Here is a 22,580-nt window from a genome sequence, read left to right on the forward strand (position 1 = left end):
TACCGCAAAAAAGCGTTTTCCCCGACGCTTTTTTGCGTCGGTAAATCCATGTTTTTTCCGACGCTTTAAAGCGTCGTCGGAATTACCTTTCCCCGACGCTTTTAAGCGTCGGCAATTGCTCAATTGCCGATGCTTTTGAAGCGTCGGCACAAGCGTGCCGGTGGTGCCCCGACCTTTTTTACCGATGCTTAAAAGCGTCGGGAATTGTCTTTTTTTTAAAAAAAATAAAACAATAATCCGTATTGTAAAATACAAATTACAAAACATATATTATAACAATATGAACCTGTATTACATTGAGACATTGACACAAATACTCAGATCATTCAAAATATGAATATTGATATATCTGATTAAAACTCCATGTTTTTGACTCATGTATCAGAAAAGCTGCCATACAAATTACAATGTACTCTAAAAAAGCAAATTACAATGTACTCTGAAAAAGCAAATTACAATGTACTCTGAAAAAGCAGAAACATATACATATCAAACTCATAAAAGATAATCTAGAATGCATCAGAGACGGGATTCAGCTCCATCATCATCTCTACTAGCGTTTGAAGTATCAGGAATCTACAAAAAAAATAAAAAAAAACTTTAGAAGTTAAGAATAATGTGATACATTAACTCATATATCATAATTGATAATATGTAAAATATTAAAATACATATAGTTATTTACCTGAGAAGGGAGAAACCGTTGTAACATGGAAGAAATATTCGTAAGCTGAGACTGCAAATTTGCTTGGTTTTGCTTCAACTCATCAATAGTTGCTTGAAGCCGACGAACCTCTGCAGTGTTACTAGATTCTCTGGCATTTCTTGTATATGTGCCCACTGAAGACAACTGAGTGGGGGTAACTCCAACGCCGTAACCCCTCACTCGACCATAACGCTCTGGGCCCATCAATTCAGCGAGCACTTCAGCTTCAATATTATGGGTCGCGTCGGATGATGATGACCCCCCGACGCGCTCCGAAATAAGATTTGTTGCCCTATCCTATATCTCTCCAAAAAAAAATCAAATTAATGTATGCGAATAATAGAACCAAAAAAAAATACAGCACAAGTCAAAGATGAATACATACAACTATATCTCTTGACTCCTCTCGGACAAAGCTGCCATCTCGGTGGGTGTGAGTCATCCTATAAAACTCCACCCTACCAGGCTCCCTCCCATTATCATCCACCTACAACAAAAAGTATATTTCAAGAGTATACATGCTATATGATAGAATAATTTAAAATAAATTTAAATTATTTCAAGAAAGCTTACGAATTCAACTCTACGCCTCGCATAACTCATGGAGCCTGAAGTGTGAGGAACAGTCTGTGATGCTCGAGCAGCTCTACCAATATTGGAATATGTCTTCTCCGAAAAACAATAAAAAATGTAATGCATAGTATAAATTTTTAATCTATAATAATAGTAAATACAATCTAAGGTATTGAAAAAAATATACACAACCTGAGCTCTCTCGGAAAACCAGTAGTGGACAAGCTCCCTCCACTGATGAGAGATTACATCTGGAGGACAAACACGGGCCACCTCCTCTTCAGTCATGCCCTCGTGCTTCCAATCCGCCTTTAGCTTCGCCTTATATTCTTTCCATTTGCGGTTGACGGACTTCAGCACCCAATCATGGCTATTTGCAGGCAGGATTTCTGTCTACAACATATCATCTTCTACAATAGGATTTCTGAGTAAGCCCCTCATATCATCTTCTACAACAGGATTTCTGTCTGTGTTACTAGATCCAATACTAGCAGTGTGTTCTATAACTAAGGGTTGGTTAGATGAAGACGACAATTTAGACTCTCCATGAAATATCCATTCTGTATAACCCTTCAGAAAACCATTCCATACCAAATGTTCTTCAACAATTTGTGGAGCGATAGCATAACAATTTACACATTTTTGACATGGACAAAAAATATTCCCATTCATTTCAGATTTCTCAAAAGCAAATTTAACGAAATTCTGAACTCCATTCAAATATTCGGCACTGGATCTCGACTTATTTATCCAACTTTTGTCCATTCTATTAAAATACTGATTGAACTGCAAGTAATATAAAACAATAATAAACGAAATTAGGGTATGAATCACCAATACGAAATCATGGTACAAAAAGATCTTCTAGAGCATTCCTTATTTGAAGTTATGGAAACTGTGTTTCATGCTATCTTCTAGGGACTATTTTTAGGATTTAAGCCATGTTTCTGTATTGTTATAACTAACAACAAAGATAACTTAATTGTAAGATATCATCCCATATATGTTCAGTGATTGGAGACTTCAGTTAGTTATGAAGTATAATTGGGTGCATCATGCTATCAATGTGGACCAATGTGTGAAGCTGACAGCAAAACAGGCAGGTATATATGATCTCAGAGTTTCCAGCCATATACTTAGGTGTTCACCAGAGTCAAATTGTTCAGAGGTTAAATCATAGATAGAATCAAATTGTTCTAGGCTTTTTTGTTTCAGTTAGTCGGCAGTCACAGTGATAAAGGCATCAATTGTATTGCAAGGTGAACAGTATAAGCTTAGATTCCAACTCTAGAATAATTTGAAAGAACCTGTCACTGCATTACTACCCAACACGTATTGAAAAGTTGATTCTTTTTTTCTTCTCTCTCACTTTGAAAAAAAATGGGATGGAAGTATGGCAATGGTAAGGTAGAATACATACAGCTGGAAATTATAATGAAAAAATGCATCCTATTCATACTTGATATAAAAACATGCTAACATGACGTTTGGCATAATTCCTTTAGCAGCACGAATGGATATGATTGTTTTGGAAGCATTTTTGCCATAATAACTTAAGGGGAAAAAAAGAACTAGCCATATGGGGACGTGAGCAGGCACCACCATGTATTCCACCCTAATGGATTGAAGGAATAAAATATAAATCAACAAAAATTTAGAGATAGTGCCATATAAGGAATAGACGTTCCCCTGAAAGAGATGCTAGCCGGTTTGATTATGTGATGACAGGATTCTAATGCATGTTAATTTTTCATATCTTGTTAACTGGAAAGAGCAATTTATCAATGAATAACAAGTCAACCTTTTCCACAGAATCTTCAAAATGAAAGATTCGTACTCAAACAAGGGAAGTATAGTTTTTACCTGATCAGATCCTGGACTAATTGTAGTCAACAATTGATCAGACCAAAATACAAACTCCTAAAAAAGTTGTCCCCATCGAAGAAAATCTTATAAAATTTTAAACAGTCAAAACAACGTCAAACAATATCAAAACATCCAGACACGCCGGAGTCAATTATTTCTTGTCGATTCTGCAAAGAACGCAGAAAAGAATCATCTGGCAGCAGTGAATGATAAGCTATCTTCGTCACCGTGCTCTGAAATTCTAGTCCTCATAAGCAAACCAGAGATTTAACCGTACATATCTAATGTGAACCCGGCTATACCCCAAGCAAACACCCAGAAAAAGCATAACCACATAGAGAGAAGCCCCAAGCGAGAGGGGGGATATTAAGAAATTCGAAAATATTGAAGGAGATCTAACTGACCAATTTATATCGACGGAGAGTATGAGGATCACTTACCTCAGACGACGGCGATGTCGACGGCGGCGGAGTAGCTACGGCTCGCTCGGGATGGAGGTGAGATGTCGGCGCTAGGGCATCGACCGGCAGAGGATGAGGAGACGGGGCCGGGCGAGAGTTAAAAACAAGAAGAAAACAAAGAGGAGGAGGAGGAGGAGGAGGAGGAGGAGAAGGAAGAGAAGGAGGAGTAGGAGGCTTACCAAAGACGACGGCAAGTTCGACGGCGGCGGAGTAGCGGAGTCTTCGATCGCCGATCGGGGCTAGGGATGGAGGTGAGATTAGGGCTCAGAAGGAGAGGGGGCCGATCGAGCTAGGGATTACCTCAGAAGGAGAGGTCGACGGCAGCGGGGGTGTCGGCGCGCTCGCAGATAGGAAATGAGGAGAGGGGCTAGGGCTCGCAGATGGGAAATGAGGAGAGGGGGCTGATCGAGCGAGGTGTGGGGTTTTAAGTTTTCTAACGACGCTTATAAGCGTCGTTGTTTCTTGAACTTATAACGACGCTTCAGAGTGTCATTGCAGATAGGAAATCAGGAGAGGGGGGCCGATCGAGCGAGGTGCTGGGGTTTTAAAGTTTATAACGACGCTTATAAGCGTCGTTGTTTCTTAAACTTATAACGACGCTTTATAGCGTCGTTGTTTCTTTCGCTTTTCCAACGCTAACCCAAAGCGTCGGGAAAGGTTGGCTGTGAGCCAACCTTTACCGACGCTTTCCCCTAGCGTCGGGAAAAGTTAGTCGGGAAAACCAACATTTGTTGTAGTGTTAGTAGATCCACCAGAAGGTATAGTACCTATTGGTTGTAATTAGATTTACAAAAGGACAAAAAGGTTTGAATGGCTAGGTAGAGACCTATAAGGCAAGGCTAGTAGCAAAAGGTTATAATCGATACGAAGGCATTGATTATCAGGATACCTTTTCACCTGTAGCCATGCTGAAGTCTATTCAAATATTGCTCGCTGTTGCAGCATATCATGATATTGTGATGGTGATCACAAGGTCTGTAAACTGCAAATATCCATCTATGGACTAAAGCAAGCATCTCAGAGTTGGAAAACTCATTTCAACGATGTAATCAAATCGTTTGATTTCATCAAGAACGAAGAGAAACCATGTGTTTATAAGAAGGTTAGTGGGAGGGCTATTGTATTTCTCGTATTGTACGCGGATGATATCCTTCTTGTTGGGAATGATATTCCCATGCTAACTAAAGTCAAGGTATGGTTGTCTAAGAAATTATCTATGAAAGACCTTGGAAAAGTATCATATATTTTGGAAATTAAGGTCTATAAAGATATATCTAAGAGGATGCTTGTCCTATCACAGAATATGTACATAGAGGGAGTGCTGAAGAGGTTCGGCATGGAAACCTCTGAAAGGAGATTATTACTCCTTTGGCATGGGATAAATCACTCTAAGAAGATGTGCCCCAACACATCTGAAGAGATTTAGCGGATGAGCAAGATCCCTTATGCTTTGGCTATAGGGAGCCTCATGTATGCCATGCTATGTACATGACCTGATATAGCACATGCTGTGAGTGTCACGAGCATATATCAGTCAAATCCAGGCAACGAGCACTGGATAGCTGTGAAGAACAGTCGTAGGTACTTGAGAAGAACTAAGGACATGTTCTTGGTCTTTAGGAGAAGATCAGAGTTAAAGGTAGAAGGATACACACATTTGATGATAGAAAGTCTACATTAGAATATGTGCAATGGTGTTCTGTAATTTGGAAGAGTTTCAAACAATCGATCATTACAGATTCTACCTTAAAAACTAAATGTATCGCCACCTCTAAGGGTGCAGTGGAAACCTTCTGGATTAAGAAGTTTATTGCAGAATTAGGTGTAATGTCATCCGATGCTATAACACTATACTGCGATAACAATGGCACCATAGCACTAGCTAAGGAGCCAAGGTCTCACCAGAAGTCTAAGCACATAGAGCGGTAGTTTAACCTGATATGCGACTATCTCGAAAAGAAATAAGTAGAGGCATAGAGAGTAGACTCCACAGTCAACGTGGTAGACCCATTCACTAAGAAGCTAAGTCAGCAGAAAATTGAAGCACATCTTGAGAAGATGGGGCTTAAATTTATGGCTGATTGGCTTTAGTGCAAGTGGGAGATTGTTAGAAATATGCCCTAGAAGCCAATTTGGCTGACGCATTATTTTGTTTTGGGACATAAATTTGTACTTGACCTAATAATGAATTTATTAGGATGGGCATTCTTTTCATTCATGTTCTTATACGTCCATGAATCGTCCAAGGAATTAATAAGATGATGACGCATATTCTCAAGAGTTGAAAATTTGAGGCATGTGTCATTGGTGATTAATTCCTGAATTGCTCCTGATCGATGGATCCATCACGAGGGACGGTGATCGATCCGGTGAGATTAGTGCACAGATCACTTAGTCAGATGGATGAGTCTTGAGTCCACAGTGTAGGGACACTGGAGTGATTGTGTAAGTGCTTGATAGAGAACAAGGGTACTGAGCGTGACCAAAGCAAGTAGTCACTTGGATGTCTATCCACTCGTCAGTGACTTACTTGATGCTGCAGTTGTATGACTGGTCCTTTGACCTGCAATGCCTCGGCTATTCACAGTGAGGTTGCTGTAGTTTGACGAGCACATAAACATGGGCCCTATCCATTTGGGTCCTTGTGGTGCAGATTGGCTGCAGTAGGTTCATTGCAGGAGTAGGGGGTGCATCTAGATGGAATCTATCGACCTTGATAGATTAGGAGAGATCCTATGTGATTTATGAGACTGAGTTCGTAAATCCTTGGCCAAGGTAGTTTTTGGAAAAAAGAGTTTTCCAATCTCGAACTGGAGTCGAATAAATTTTACATATGACAGATGATGGGGTTTGACGAGTTATCCATGACCTCCATCCTGTTGGGATCCACGATAGAGGGACTGTATCATACGCTAACTGCACCTAGAGGTTCATCTATTCTACTCTGCTGGGTTGCCACTACATGCTGCTAGGTGTCACTGGTGGATTGTGAGACTCAGAGGCATTCACTTGATGATCAGTGAACCCGAATGAGAAGAGTTGGAATTGTTCCAACCCATTGAAAGGATTTCAATGATATTGTGATAGGGATCACAACATATCTCACTACCAGACAGAATAGAACCTATGGGGTCACACACAATAGAGGATCTGATCGATCTAATGGTTGGATTGTGATTTGGAATCACAATAGTTTGTAATTGTCAATTTGATTGATAATTAGTTTAACCCACTAAGAGTTAGTGAGTTGAAGAAGGAATTAATTGTAATTGGATTGCAATTTGATTGAATCAATTGGACTTAATTAATTGGGCTCGATCTTATATGATAAGGTTCAAGAGTCCTACTTGGAGTAGGACACCTAGAGTTCTAATTAGATTAGGACTTCAAATTATTAGAGTCCTACTTGGAGTAGGATTGCTAAAGTTCTAATTGGATTAGGACTAAAATTATAAAAGTCCTAATTGGATTAGGACTAAAATTATATGAGTCCTAATTGGATTAGGATTCCTAGAGTCCTAATTAATTTTGGTCCAATAGATAAAGATGACTCCTAATTAGATTAGGATTCATGTGAATCAAATAGGGAGACTAATTGGGTTCTACTTAGATTAGGATTCAATGAACCAAGGGCCACCTAAATCCTAATTTGATTAGGATTAGAAGGAAGGGGCAAGAGCCCCTCCCTTCCTCGGATGCTCCCGGGATCCGCATCCCGGATGACCGGGATGCGCGACCCGGATGGACGGGACTCGCGTCCCGGATGCCCGGGACGCGAGACCCGTTTTGGCCAAACATTGGTGCGGCTCCTCCTAACTTCTAGGAGGAGTCCACACCTAGGGCTTCAAAGAAAAAGAATAAAAAAGGGGGCAGCCCCCTTTGGGATAATTCTTGGTGGTTCTTTTTAGGCGAGCGGCCTCCATCTCTCCCTCTCTTCCTTCTTCCATCCGCAAGGTAAAAGAGGAGCAGCAAGGATGTTTGATTCTTCCTCCTCTTCATCAGATGCATGGAAGAAAACAAAGAGAGAAAGGTGTTTCTCTCTTCCTCCTTCTTCTTCCATGGTAAAGAAAAGAAAAGAAAGCGTTTCTTCCTTCTCCTTCTTTCTCCTCTTGGAAATAATCAAGAGTTGATTGCTTAGAGAAGTTCCAACCATCAAAAGGGATCTTTGCAAGGGAGCTAGCACTCCGGTGAGATCGCAACCTCGATCAATCCAGATCTTCGTGTGGATACCCGTAGAGGCCGGACACTTGTGCGGCTTCAAGCGAACCTGATTTCCACGATCATCAAATAGCGGTGAAGATCTACCCGCTCAAAGGTAAAGATTTGATCTTTATAATTTTAATTGTAGATCTGAAAATTAATCAAGTAATTAATTTTAATCCTTTCCTTCAGATTTCATGATCTTCTGAGTTAGAGAACTCAGAATTTTTTTGAAATCTACGTTCCTCTGGACGTTCATGAGATGAACGACCCCGCGCGCGTCTTTCCGCTGCGATCGTCGCAACGCGTGTGAGGGTAAACCGACACACTTGACTTGGGCTGGACATCCCCAAATCTTGAGATGACCAAGACTTGGTTTCTTACCATGCCAAATCTCATACGGTGTGGTAGGAACGGATTTAGAGGAAACTCTATTTAGTAGATAAATTGCGATAAGTAAGGCATCTACCCAAAGAAACATAGGTAAATCAGTGAAGCTCATCATGGATCGGACCATATCTAATAGAGTCCGATTTCTCCTCTCTGACACCTCGTTGAGTTGAGGTGTACCCGGAGGAGTCCATTGTGAGACTATGCCATTCTCTTTGAGATAGTTCCGGAATTTTTTACTAAGGTATTCTCCTCCTCGATTTGATCGAAGAGCCTTAAGGAATTTTTCAGTTTGTTTTTCTACTTCATTTTTGAACTCTTTGAACTTTTCAAAAGATTCAGATTTGTATCTCATAAGATACACATACCCATTGATAAGTGCTTAATAATTCATAATTTAGTTATCTTTCTATAGCACTTATCAATGTTCTTAAACAAATAAATATATATTTTACCAGAAAATTGAATAATCATTGAAATAAATTTGAAATATGTTTTTTTTTTCTTTTCCTTTTTCTTGGTTACGATCTTTCATGAAAACTACAGAAAAACATATAAGGAGGAGATTGTGCTGATTCGGTTTGGTAATCTGATGAAGTTGTAATCAAGCTGAGGTTATAATTAAATAGGTTTTGGTCCTGACTCGATCAAAAGTTATAATTAAATTTGCTAAGGAAAATGTTTGATTAACCCTTTTTATTAAGTCATGGTCTTGTTTTCAGTCTTGACTGGTCGAGTTCGATCTGAAGCAGTTTAGCAATAATTAAATTTGAAGGACAGGGCTCGAGAACAAGTCCAAGCAAATAAACGATCATGACCCACCACAAATCCAAAGCCAATTTCCAACCAATTCGTTACCTGCCTTCATATAAAATTTATAAATTTAAAACAAAATAATAATAATAATAACTAAATATTCACGATTCACTGTTCATATGAACAGTGTCCCGTTAAAACACTGTTCATATGAACAGTGTTAAAAAAATGCCGAAAACACTGTTCGTATGAACAGTGTCCGCGAAAACACTGTTCACATGAACAGTGTCCGTAAAAAAACTGTTCATGTGAACAGTGTTAGAGAAAAAAATAAAATAATAAATAATACATAATAAATAAATAAATAAAAATAAAAAAATAAAAAAGACTCAGCCACTGTTCATCTTCTTCCTCTCCCGATGAACATCTCACGCGCAGCCCACCGTCCGCGGCGTCCTCCCGACGATCCCGTGACCAAATTCCCCGGCAACGACGCCAAAAATTGATCGGTCCTTTCAATTTCAAAAATAAACCACGCAATAGCACGTATCCTGTAGGATAGTAATTATGGGTGTCGGTCCACGGGGATTGCTAGCATAGTTATTTTTCCTATCATTAAAAAAAATTACAAAAAAAAAACTTTTTTAAAAATATATATATATATATCTAAAATAAAAATATTTTCTATTGTTGTTACTTTTCTTGTTTTTTTTCTCTCTCTTACTAATTTTTAATTTTTCTTTTTATATTATTTGATCAGGAATCGAGCAAAAAAATCTGGGATGATCAAAAAGAGAACTGCTGGAAAAGGAATGCTATAAAGGTTTGCCTACAAAAAATTTTAAATTGCTGGAAAAATTTCCTTTGGTAACATCTAAACCTTTCTTATTTAAATTAATTATTAGCTTGAAATTTTGTGGTGATTGTTTGATTTTAATTTCAGCAAAAGTGTGAATGCATGCTTGATACACATACACAAATTAATCCGCACATAGTAAGGGCAATACCCCAATAAGATAAGAGCCGGATTTCATCACCGGACTCTTGCCCAACTTAGGTGAACTCAATCTCACATAGTGTCACATTAATTAAAATCAATTAGACGTTGGCTCCTAGGAACATTCGAGCTTAATAGGATGAAGATCACCGAAAGTTGCACCAATTTCGCTCTGTGGCTTAGTTGATGTATAGGCAAGCTTTGTCCCTATAAGGGAGAGTTCATCTGTTCGAGGCAAGTGGGTTTTAAGTGGGACCTTTGCGAACGCATTGTGACCCCTCCACTTACCTGGGAGCTTACCTGGTCAACTCAGTTCAATAGACCAGATTGGAGGCTTAGGTGCCCTCTTCAAACCAGTTAGGAGCTGTCTAGTGATCTTAGGGCAAATACAAGGATTGATGTATTTTGTTTTTCTTTTATTGCATGCTTGACTGATCAAGTACTAGTGTATGCAAGGGAGTCGTTCTAGAGTACGTGACCTATTACCTTTTGACCCTGAAATAGAACGGACCCTTAGGAACATTCGAGCTAAGATCAAAACATTAGGATCATCCCCACCTCTTAAGATGGCTGAAGAACAACCCAAACTCCTAAGGGAGTACTTTACTCCCACCATTTACACTTTCCCATCTTGCATTCGATTACCTGAAGTAGCAGCTGTACAATATGAAATAAAATCTAGTGTGATCCAAATGCTCCCATCTTTTTATGGGCTCACCAATGAAGACCCATATAAACACCTAGATGAATTCCTTGAGATTTGCACCACTGTCAAGATTCAGAACTTTACTGATGATGCTCTAAAACTTAGATTATTCCCCTTCTCCCTTAAAGATAGAGCCAAACAATGGCTAAATTCTTTAGAAGCCAATTCGATTCATTCCTGGGGTCAAATGCAACAAGAATTCCTTAAAAAATACTTTCCCATAGGAAGAACGAACCAGTTTAGACGTGCCATCACGAGCTTCTCCCAAACTGAGGGAGAAGAATTTCATGAAACTTGGGAGAGATTTCGGGACCTAATCCGTAAATGCCCTCATCATCAAATACCTAAGTGGCAGCTAGTGCAATGTTTCTATGACGGATTGACTGAACGAAACCGTCAGATGATCGATGCTGCATGCGGGGGGACATTCATGCTTCAAAATGAGCATGAAGCATGGCAATTATTTGAAAATCTTAATGAAAACTCCCTCCACCATGCTTCCTGTTCTCGTCAAGCACTCCTGAGTTCTCAAAGAAAAGGGACCATTTGTGAAATAAGTCATTCTATTGACCTGTCTAGCAAGGTAGATGCATTGTCCCATAAGATTGATCAACTGATGATAGGTGGGTATTACATGAACTCTTCTCAAGCACAAGTGTGCACTATCTGTTCTAGCCCATCCCACCATATTCATGAGTGCCCTTCAGCACCCCAATTTCCCGAACTCGTGCAAGAACACATCAATGTTGCTCAAACACAGCCTAGACCGGGTAATGACCCATTTTTCAATACATATAACCCGGGATGGCGAAATCATCCAAACTTTTCTTGGAAACAGCAAGCTTCGAACATAGCCCAACCCTATTCCCAAAATTTTCAAAATCTTCAGAATTTTCAAACCCAACAAAATATTCATCTCTACCGTCCCTCGACTCAATTTCAACACACTCCTCCTCCACCCCAAAGAAACACAGCCTTTGAGGAGAAAGTGTTGAATGCCCTTCAAGATTTGGAAACCATTACACAATTGGTGCACTCTCACACGCAATCCATCGTCAAGCTAGAATCCCAAATGGGGCAACTAGCTAATGCACTGAACAAGCGAGAGAAAGGAAAGCTTCCAAGCCAACCACTAAGTAATCCTAGGGGACAATACATGGCTCAAGAAAATCAATTAAATGCAATTCATCACGAACAAGCCAATGCTTTGACTACCCTTAGGAGTGGACGTGTAGTAGACAATAAGATTGGAAAGGACAACAATAAGGAAGGTGAAGAAGAGGATAAAAATGTGTCAAATGAAAATCTAAAACCTTCTCCTTCTTCTTCAGCTAGTCCACCTTCTGCCAAAACTCATATCCCAAAGGCCCCATTTTCTGAAGCTCTTAATTCACCCTCTCCCTTTGGCAAAAAAGGAACTTCACTAGTGGAGATGATGGAGGTTTTCAAACAAGTGAAGATCAACCTTCCACTTCTTGATGCTATTAGACAAGTTCCCTCTTATGCCAAATTTCTTAAAGACCTGTGCACCCAAAAGCGAAAATCTAGGACACATGTGCCTAGAAAGGTTTTCCTAACTGAGCAAGTGAGTTCTATTCTCCAACACAACACCCCTCCGAAATTCAAAGATCCTGGTGCTCCCACCATCTCCTGTGTCTTAGGAAATAATTTCATTGATCGAGCACTCTTAGATCTAGGGGCAAGTGTCAACCTCTTACCTTATTCAGTTTATGAGAAACTTGGGTTAGGAGAATTAAAACCAACCTCGGTATCCCTTCAATTGGCTGATCGATCTGTAAAAACACCACGTGGGATAATTGAAGATGTTCTTATCAAGGTAGACAAATTCTATTTTCCAGTAGATTTCATCGTCCTTGATATGGAACATGAGCCTAATCCTAAGAAACAAATCCCAGTGATCCTTGGGCGCCCCTTTTTAGCAACAGCCAATGCATGCATAAATTGTAGAACGGGGATAATGAACATATCATTTGGGAACATGAAAGTAAAATTAAATGTGTTCAATATGGCCGACCAACCTGCGAGGGAAGTTGAGTGTTTTATGGTAGACAAAATAGATGACCTCATAAAAGAAGATGCAAAAACTACCTCACTGTGTCTGGCTGAAGACAATAAACTTAGCGCTTGTTGGGAGGCAACCCAATTCTCTTAGATTTTTTTTAACATTGAGGACAATGTTAGGTTTAGGTTTGGGGGTATTCTTTTTGATTTTCATCCAAAAAAAAACAAAAAAAAAATTAGAAAAAAATGTTTACCAAAAAGACTGGCACATCTTATGTATGCTCGATGTAGAGGGTGATTGATCTCACAATCACTTGTGTGGAGACACTAATACAAAGATGTGGGTGCTCATTAGAAGAATGAGTTTACTAAATTGACCTACAAAGAGAAATCTCATGAAGTCTTACTTACATATCAAAAGATGATTCTCTTAGTGGGAGTTGTGCAACTGATCCTATGACCTGAGATCACCATGATATCTTGTGCACATGAATCCATATTTTGGTTTACACTCATTCATGACAATAAGTTGTGTACGAGATCTTCTGGATATGGTGAATTGTGCATGAAGATTATGAGTAGGTCAACAAGAAATTAATCACTTTTAGTAAGAGAAGATAGCATCCTATTTATTCTAATCATCTGATAATTCAGGAAGCCTTTGATCAAAGCAGAATGAAAATTAGAAAGAGTTTCTAATATTTCATTATTTAAATTATCATTAAAAGATTGAGAAAGATATGAATATAAAATTAAGTTTGATATATATTTATACTCATATACATATTCGGGATGCAGTTTGATTAAAGGATTGAATTGCATGGTAACTTGCCACTGAAGGGTATTTTTGGTATTTCTACCAAATTCCATATTTTTCGGGTAGACATGACACGTTGCTAGACGTCAATCTTGTCTTATAGGTTTGATCGAATTAAAGAGTTTAATTCGATCACCAATTAGAAAGGATTCTAATTGTTAAGTTCGGGTTCGCGCAGTTTGGACTTAAATCGATTAGAAGAGTTCTAATCAAGTTGGGTCAACTCCACTCACACCTTTTGCTGGCTAAGTATGGAACCCAATGGGTCACACACAAGAAAACTTATCAAGGGTCTAATTGGATTAGATCATGTTTGCAAGATAAACATCCTAGCAGGTATTGCAAACCCTTAGCTCCAGATTCGAATTGGATTCGAATTGGATTCGAATTTGATTCTTAATTGATCTAATTTGATTAGGTCATGTTCTAATATGGGTTAGCCAAGAGTTGGCACCTAATTGGCTTGGTTTGAGTCTAATTGGATTAGATTTGATAAATCATTCAATCTAGACCGTTCCAATTGGAATGGGTTAGAGAATGGCTATCATAATTGACCATTGGATCTTAATCCCACCATTGGATGAAGACATAATGGGTCAAGTAAATGGCGCCTTGCATTGGAGCCCTTGGATCATCATCATGAAAGATCAAGAGATGAGGCATGATGGACACGTGATTGGCATGTGATGTTGACTTAGTCAAAATATGGCACCACATGAAAGGGCATATCATTTGATACACCTCCTCACTTGATCTGTGCCTCCTCTTACTTGATATGGCCCTTAAGATGATACCCTTTCATGAAAGGATGTGTGGATGGGATGCATCCCTTCGAGATGCATCCCTACGCCTATTATAAATAGGCTAGCGCTCCATGGGTTTCATCATTCCAACTCCACCGCATTCTCTCTCCCTTATCCCTTCTTTCTTACAAGGTTTTGTCTCTTTCTAGCATTGCTTCTAGGGTGTCCTAATCCAAGACAAGGTGGTCTTCTTTAGGACAAAAGGATTAGAAGTGATTTTAGAAGGTGAAAGAAAAATAGAAAGGAAGGAAAGCAAGCCATTAGAGTTCTTTAGAAGAATTCTGCATTAAGGATCAAAGTCTTTGGAGCTTAAGACTTGAATTAAGTTTTCGTGTGGATCAACGTTGGAGGGTGAACATTTGGGCACCTAGTGTAAATTCTGCACATTGGATTAGCGTTAGAGGTATTCTTCTATTTCTGTATTTATATTATATTATTTGATTGCTTCTATTAAGGTAAACTAGGCTTATAAGGGTTTAATGTTAAGGGACTTTATTAAGAAATTTTTAAAATCCCTAGCTTCCGCTGCGTATTATAACATGCTAAAACCCTTCAAGTGTCGCTCTATATGCTTGGACTTCTGATGAGACCTTGGCTCCTTAGCAAGAGCTATGGCGCCATTATTATCGCAGTAGAGTGTTATGGCATCTGATGACATTACATCCAATTCCGCAATGAATTTCTTGAACCAGAAGCCTTCCTTAGCAGCTTCAGCGGCGGCGTTATATTCAGCTTCCATAGTAGAATCAGCAATGATCGGTTGTTTAGAACTTTTCTAATTTACCGTACCACCATTGCACAAGAACACATATCCAGATATAGACTTTTTTATCATCGATATCAATCATGAAGTCTGAATCTGTGTACCCTTCTACCATTAACTCTGATGCTTCTCCAAAGATCAAGAACAAATCTTTAGTTCTTCTTAAGTACTTAAGAATATTCTTCACAGCTGTCCAATGCTCTTAAACTAGATTCGACTGATATCTGCTAGTGACACTCACAGCAAGGGCTATATCAGGTCGTGTACATAGCATGGCATACATGAGGCTCCCTATTGCCGATGCATAAGGGATCTTGCTCATACGTTGAATCTCTTCAGATGTGTTGGGGCACATCTTCTTGCAGAGATGAATTCCATGCCTAAGGGGTAAGAAACCCCTTTTGGAGTTTTCCATGCTGAACATTTTCAGCACTTCCTCTATATACATGTTCTGTGATAGGCAAGCATCCTTTTAGATCTATCTCTATAGATCTTTATCCCCAAAATATATGATGCTTCCCCAAGATCTTTCATGGAGAACTCTTTTGATAACCAGACCTTGACAGAGGTTAGCATGGGAATATCATTCCCTATCAAGAGAATGTCGTCCGCGTACAATACGAGAAATACGACAGCACTCCCACTAACCTTCTTGTAAACACACGGTTTCTCTTCGTTCTTGATGAAATCAAACGTTTTGATTGCATCATTGAAACGAGTATTCCAACTCCGAGATGCTTGCTTTAGTCCATAAATGGACCTTTGCAACTTGCAGATCTTGCGATTTCCATCACTGGAAGTGAAACCCAAAGGCTGGTCCATATAGATATCTTCATCAAGATATCCATTTAGGAAAGCAGTTTTCACATCCATTTTCCAAATTTCATAATTATGAAATGCTGCAATGGCAAGCAATATTTGGATGGATTTCAGCATGGCTACAGGTGAAAAGATCTCCTGATAGTCAATGCCTTCGCGTTGACTATACCCTTTCGCTACTAGCCTTGCCTTATAGGTCTCTACCTTTCCATCCGAACTTATCTTTCTTTTGTAGATCCATTTGCATCCAATAGGTACAATATCTTTTGGTAGATCCACTAAAGTCCAGACTTGGTTGGAATGCATGGAGTCTAATTCTGACTTCATAGCTTCCAGCCATTTCTCGGAATCGATATCTGGTATCGCCCCGTCGTAGGTTTTGGGATCATGTATGTGTTCCCTATCTCCCATGAGGAACATTTTCTTAGAATCCTCTTCAAGCATACCTAAGTATCTATCAAGAAGATGGGAGACCCTACTAGATCTGCGAGGTGGAGGAATAATGTGTACTGGCTCTGTATGAATAGATTCTATAGAATCCATGACTCGTTGCTTTGCAGAGACTTTCTCTTCAAGCTCAATTTTTCTTCCATTGCCTCTATCAAGGATAAACTGTTTTTCCAAGAAGATGGCATGTCGGCTCACAAACACATTGTGATCCTCTAAGACGTAAAAATTATATCCTAATGACTTTTTAGGATATCCTATGAAACGAGCACTTATGGTCATAGCCTCTAGTTTGTCCGCCTGTAGTCACTTGACGTGGGCTGGACATCCCCAAATCTTGAGATGACCAAGACTTGGTTTCTTACCATGCCAAATCTCATACGGTGTGGTAGGAACGGATTTAGAGGAAACTCTATTTAGTAGATAAATTGCGATAAGTAAGGCATCTCCCCAAAGAAACATAGGTAAATCAGTGAAGCTCATCATGGATCAGACCATATCTAATAGAGTCCGATTTCTCCACTCTGACACCCCGTTGAGTTGAGGTGTACCCGGAGGAGTCCATTGTGAGACTATGCCATTCTCTTTGAGATAGTTCCGGAATTTTTTACTAAGGTATTCTCCTCCTTGATTTGATCGAAGAGCCTTAAGGGGTTTTTCAGTTTGTTTTTCTACTTCATTTCTGAACTCTTTGAACTTTTCAAAAGATTCAGATTTGTGTCTCATAAGATACACATACCCATTGATAAGTGCTTAATAATTCATAATTTAGTTATCTTTCTATAGCACTTATCAATGTTCTTAAACAAATAAATACATATTTTACCAGAAAATTAAATAATCATTGAAATAAATTTGAAATATGTTTTTTTTTTCTTTTCCTTTTTCTTGGTTACGATCTTTCATGAAAACTACAGAAAAACATATAAGGAGGAGATTGTGCTGATTCGGTTTGGTAATCTGATGAAGTTGTAATCAAGCTGAGGTTATAATTAAATAGGTTTTGGTCCTGACTCGATCAAAAGTTATAATTAAATTTGCTAAGGAAAACGTTTGATTAATCCTTTTTATTAAGTCATGGTCTTGTTTTTAGTCTTGACTGGTCGAGTTCGATCTGAAGCAGTTTAGCAATAATTAAATTTGAAGGACAGGGCTCGAGAACAAGTCCAAGAAAATAAACGATCATGACCCACCGCAAATCCAAAGCCAATTTTCAACCAATTCGTTACCTGCCTTCATATAAAATTTATAAATTTAAAACAAAATAATAATAATAATAACTAAATATTTACGATTCACTGTTCATATGAACAGTGTCCCGTTAAAACACTGTTCATATGAATAGTGTTAAAAAAATGCCGAAAACACTGTTCATATGAACAGTGTCCGTGAAAACACTGTTCACATGAACAGTGTCCGTAAAAAAACTGTTCATGTGAACAGTGTTAGAGAAAAAAATAAAATAATAAATAATACATAATAAATAAATAAATAAAAAGAAAAAAATAAAAAAGACTCAGCCACTGTTCATCTTCTTCCTCCCCCGATGAACATCTCACGCGCAGCCCACCGTCCGCGGCGTCCTCCCGACGATCCCGTGACCAAATTTTTCGGCAACGGTGCCAAAAATTGATCGGTCCTTTCAATTTCAAAAATAAACCATGCAATAGCACGTATCCTGTAGGATAGTAATTACGGGTGTCGGTCCACGGGGATTCCTAGCATAGTTATTTTTCCTATCATTAAAAAAAATTACAAAAAAAAACTTTTTTAAATATATATATATATATATCTAAAATAAAAATATTTTCTATTGTTGTTACTTTTCTTGTTTTTTTTTCTCTCTCTTACTAATTTTTAATTTTTCTTTTTATATTATTTGATCAGGAATCGAGCAAAAAATCTGGGATGATCAAAAAGAGAACTGCTGGAAAAGGAATGCTATAAAGGTTTGCCTACAAAAAAATTTAAATTGCTGGAAAAATTTCCTTTGGTAACCTCTAAACCTTTCTTATTTAAATTAATTATTAGCTTGAAATTTTGTGGTGATTGTTTGATTTTAATTTCAGCAAAAGTGTGAATGCATGCTTGATACACATACACAAATTAATCCGCACATAGTAAGGGCAATCACCCCAACGAGATAAGAGCCGGATTTCATCACCGGACTCTTGCCCAACTTAGGTGAACTCAATCTCACATAGTGTCACATTAATTAAAATCAATTAGACGTTGGCTCCTAGGGACATTCGAGCTCAATAGGACGAAGATCACCGAAAGTTGCACCAATTTCGCTCTATGGCTTAGTTGATGTCTAGACAAGCTTTGTCCCTATAAGGGAGACAGTTCATCTGTTCGAGGCAAGTGGGTTTTAAGTGGGACCTTTGCGAACGCATTGTGACCCCTCCACTTACCTGGGAGCTTACCTGATCAACTCAGTTCATTAGACCGGATTGGAGGCTTAGGTGCCCTCTTCAAACCAGTTAGGAGCTGTCTAGTGATCTTAGGGCAAATACAAGGATTGATGTATTTTGTTTTTCTTTTATTGCATGCTTGACTGATCAAGTATTAGTGTATGCAAGGGAGTCGTTCTAGAGTACGTGACCTATTACCTTTTGACCCTGAAATAGAACGGACCCTTAGGAACATTCGAGCTAAGATCAAAACATTAGGATCATCCCCACCTCTTAAGATGGCTGAAGAACAACCCAAACTCCTAAGGGAGTACTTTACTCCCACCATTTACAATTTTCCATCTTGCATTCGATTACCTGAAGTAGCAGCTGTACAATATGAAATAAAATCTAGTGTGATCCAAATGCTCCCATCTTTTTATGGGCTCACCAATGAAGACCCATATAAACACCTAGATGAATTCCTTGAGATTTGCACCACTGTTAAGATTCAGAACTTTACTGATGATGCTCTAAAACTTAGATTATTCCTCTTCTCCCTTAAAGATAGAGCCAAACAATGGCTAAATTCTTTAGAAGCCAATTCGATTCATTCCTGGGGTCAAATGCAACAAGAATTCCTTAAAAAATACTTTCCCATAGGAAGAACGAACCAGTTTAGATGTGCCATCACGAGCTTCTCCCAAACTGAGGGAGAAGAATTTCATGAAACTTGAGAGAGATTTCGGGACCTAATCCGTAAATGCCCTCATCATCAAATACCTAAGTGGCAGCTAGTGCAATGTTTCTATGACGGATTGACTGAACGAAACCGTCAGATGATCGATGCTGCATGCGGGGGGACATTCATGCTTCAAAATGAGCATGAAGCATGGCAATTATTTGAAAATCTTAATGAAAACTCCCTCCACCATGCTTCCTGTTCTCGTCAAGCACCCCTGAGTTCTCAAAGAAAAGGGACCATTTGTGAAATAAGTCATTCTATTGACCTGTCTAGCAAGGCAGATGCATTGTCCCATAAGATTGATCAACTGATGATAGGTGGGTATTACATGAACTCTTCCCAAGCACAAGTGTGCACTATCTGTTCTAGCCCATCCCACCCTATTCATGAGTGTCCTTCAGCACCCCAATTTCCCGAACTCGTGCAAGAACACATCAATGTTGCTCAAACACAGCCTAGACCGGGTAATGACCCATTTTTCAATACATATAACCCGGGATGGCGAAATCATCCAAACTTTTCTTGGAAGCAGCAAGCTTCGAACATAGCCCAACCCTATTCCCAAAATTTTCAAAATCTTCAGAATTTTCAAACCCAACAAAATATTCATCTCTACCGTCCCTCGACTCAATTTCAACACACTCCTCCTCCACCCCAAAGAAACACAGCCTTTGAGGAGAAAGTGTTGAATGCCCTTCAAGATTTGGAAACCATTACACAATTGGTGCACTCTCACACGCAATCCATCGTCAAGCTAGAATCCCAAATGGGGCAACTAGCTAATGCACTGAACAAGCGAGAGAAAGGAAAGCTTCCAAGCCAACCACTAAGTAATCCTAGGGGACAATACATGGCTCAAGAAAATCAATTAAATGCAATTCATCATGAACAAGCCAATGCTTTGACTACCCTTAGGAGTGGACGTGTAGTAGACAATAAGATTGGGAAGGACAACAATAAGGAAGGTGAAGAAGAGGATAAAAATGTGTCAAATGAAAATCTAAAACCTTCTCCTTCTTCTTCAGCTAGTCCACCTTCTGCCAAAACTCATATCCCAAAGGCCCCATTTCCTGAAGCTCTTAATTCACCCTCTCCCTTTGGCAAAAAAGGAACTTCACTAGAGGAGATGATGGAGGTTTTCAAACAAGTGAAGATCTACCTTCCACTTCTTGATGCTATTAGACAAGTTCCCTCTTATGCCAAATTTCTTAAAGACCTGTGCACCCAAAAGCGAAAATCTAGGACACATGTGCCTAGAAAGGTTTTCCTAACTGAGCAAGTGAGTTCTATTCTCCAACACAACACCCCTCCGAAATTCAAAGATCCTGGTGCTCCCACCATCTCCTGTGTCTTAGGAAATAATTTCATTGATCGAGCACTCTTAGATCTAGGGGCAAGTGTCAACCTTTTACCTTATTCAGTTTATGAGAAACTTGGGTTAGGAGAATTAAAACGAACCTCGGTATCCCTTCAATTGGCTGATCGATCTGTAAAAACACCACGTGGGATAATTGAAGATGTTCTTGTCAAGGTAGACAAATTCTATTTTTCAGTAGATTTCATCGTCCTTGATATGGAACATGAGCCTAATCCTAAGAAACAAATTCCAGTGATCCTTGGGCGCCCCTTTTTAGCAACAGCCAATGCATGCATAAATTGTAGAACGGGGGTAATGAACATATCATTTGGGAACATGAAAGTAAAATTAAATGTGTTCAATATGGCCGACCAACCCGCGAGGAAAGTTGAGTGTTTTATGGTAGACAAAATAGATGACCTCATAAAAGGAGATGCAAAAACTACCTCACTGTGTCGGGCTGAAGACAATAAACTTAGCGCTTGTTGGGAGGCAACCCAATTCTCTTAGATTTTTTTTTAACATTGAGGACAATGTTAGATTTAGGTTTGGGGGTATTCATCTTGATTTTCATCCAAAAAAAAAACAAAAAAAAAAATAGAAAAAAATGTGTTCATTTTCAATTTTTATAAAATAATAATAATAATAATAAAATTAAAAAAAAAGTTTTTGTTTTTAAAAAACCTAATTTCTATACATTTATGCAAGAATGATAAACACACAAGGTATATAAAATCTAAAAAGCCCAATGACTAGTCGGAAGTAATACAAATTTAAGTTATTTTCATTAAGTCTCTCTTAGGAAGTTGTAAGCTAATTAATACTTCGGAATTTCACTACACACTGGCCGACACTTCTAAGGTCTAGGCTCGACATTATGTTGATAGTATAGTAGCAACCTTGGACCCTAATGAATCATACTTATCTAATCCAAAAAAAAAAAATCATCAATAATAATGGATTTAGTCAGGAACATCGAAAAGGGCTACCTATTGTCAAAGGTCAAGTAGGCTTGTGATGAGAACTCCGAGCATAAGTCCGTAGGAGAGTCTTGATGCCTGACACCTTGTGCCAACTGGTGTGAGAGTTGTCGACTGATTGCTCGTTACACGGAGAAATCACCACAAGAGTAAAAGTGCACAATTTATATGTCTTTATAAAAAAAAATAATAAAAAAAACTCTGTATTGACCTTGAAAAATACAATAGTGTGAAAGCCGTCGTTGTAAAAATTCGAGTAAACTGGAATATTACAGATAAAGCCCGTGAGGTACTAAAGTAAACATCCACAACTCTCGAAATCCTGCAGATAAGATGATTTTGAATCAGTGAGCAGGTTCTTTCGACCAATCCTTGGAAACTACTAGTATTAGCAATATTTTGGAGATCCGAACTCTTAGCTTGTGTACGGTCCAGATTTCACCGAGCACTCCAGTATAAATAAGTCTTACAACTCCCTAACGGAAACTTAATGACTTCAACATGAATTGCATCTTGACCTAGGATTTGGGCTGACTTAGAAAATAAAACCGTGTGTGCTTTGAAATTCTTATCATTTATGTATCTTAAATTAGATTTTAAAAAAAGAAATAAAAAAATAATAAAAATAAATAAAAAAAATAATAATAAAAAATAAAATAAAACAAACAACAACAATAAATTAATCATAATAATAAATGATTTATTTTAATATTGAAGTTTGTGGGTATCTTCGCTGGAAATCCTCACGAGACTATAACTCGTCCACTAGGGTAACCTAG

General features: G+C 38.6%; 1 protein-coding gene and 2 non-coding genes across 3 annotated transcripts; all 3 read right to left on the minus strand.

Annotated features, from left to right (window-relative positions):
• Positions 1-320: 320 nt before the first annotated feature.
• LOC120107451 lies at positions 321-1,542 on the minus strand. Its single transcript, XM_039120727.1, has 5 exons — positions 1,472-1,542; positions 1,280-1,372; positions 1,092-1,193; positions 686-1,003; positions 321-576 (listed from the first exon to the last, which is right to left on the minus strand). Exons 2-5 carry the CDS (start codon positions 1,307-1,309, stop codon positions 520-522), a joined length of 507 nt encoding a protein of 168 aa, XP_038976655.1. The 5' UTR covers positions 1,310-1,372; positions 1,472-1,542; the 3' UTR covers positions 321-519.
• Positions 1,543-10,891: 9,349 nt separating this feature from the next.
• On the minus strand, positions 10,892-10,997 carry LOC120107452. Its single transcript, XR_005509216.1, has one exon. It is a non-coding gene; the product is annotated as a small nucleolar RNA R71 (small nucleolar RNA).
• Positions 10,998-19,394: 8,397 nt separating this feature from the next.
• Positions 19,395-19,500, minus strand: LOC120107453. Its single transcript, XR_005509217.1, has one exon. It is a non-coding gene; the product is annotated as a small nucleolar RNA R71 (small nucleolar RNA).
• Between the last annotated feature and the right edge of the window lie 3,080 nt (positions 19,501-22,580).

Source organism: Phoenix dactylifera, unplaced genomic scaffold, assembly GCF_009389715.1.
Source record: "Phoenix dactylifera cultivar Barhee BC4 unplaced genomic scaffold, palm_55x_up_171113_PBpolish2nd_filt_p 000867F, whole genome shotgun sequence".
Taxonomy (NCBI): domain Eukaryota; kingdom Viridiplantae; phylum Streptophyta; class Magnoliopsida; order Arecales; family Arecaceae; genus Phoenix; species Phoenix dactylifera.

Excerpts from the sequence above, each read along its gene's own strand:
- LOC120107451 (XM_039120727.1), bottom strand. The coding sequence starts at position 1,309 with ATGAGTTATGCGAGGCGTAGAGTTGAATTC. Across the intron at positions 1,194-1,279 it reads CGAGGCGTAGAGTTGAATTC|GTGGATGATAATGGGAGGGA; the intron begins GTAAGCTTTCTT and ends TTTTTGTTGTAG. Across the intron at positions 577-685 it reads AACGGTTTCTCCCTTCTCAG|ATTCCTGATACTTCAAACGC; the intron begins GTAAATAACTAT and ends TTTTTTTTGTAG.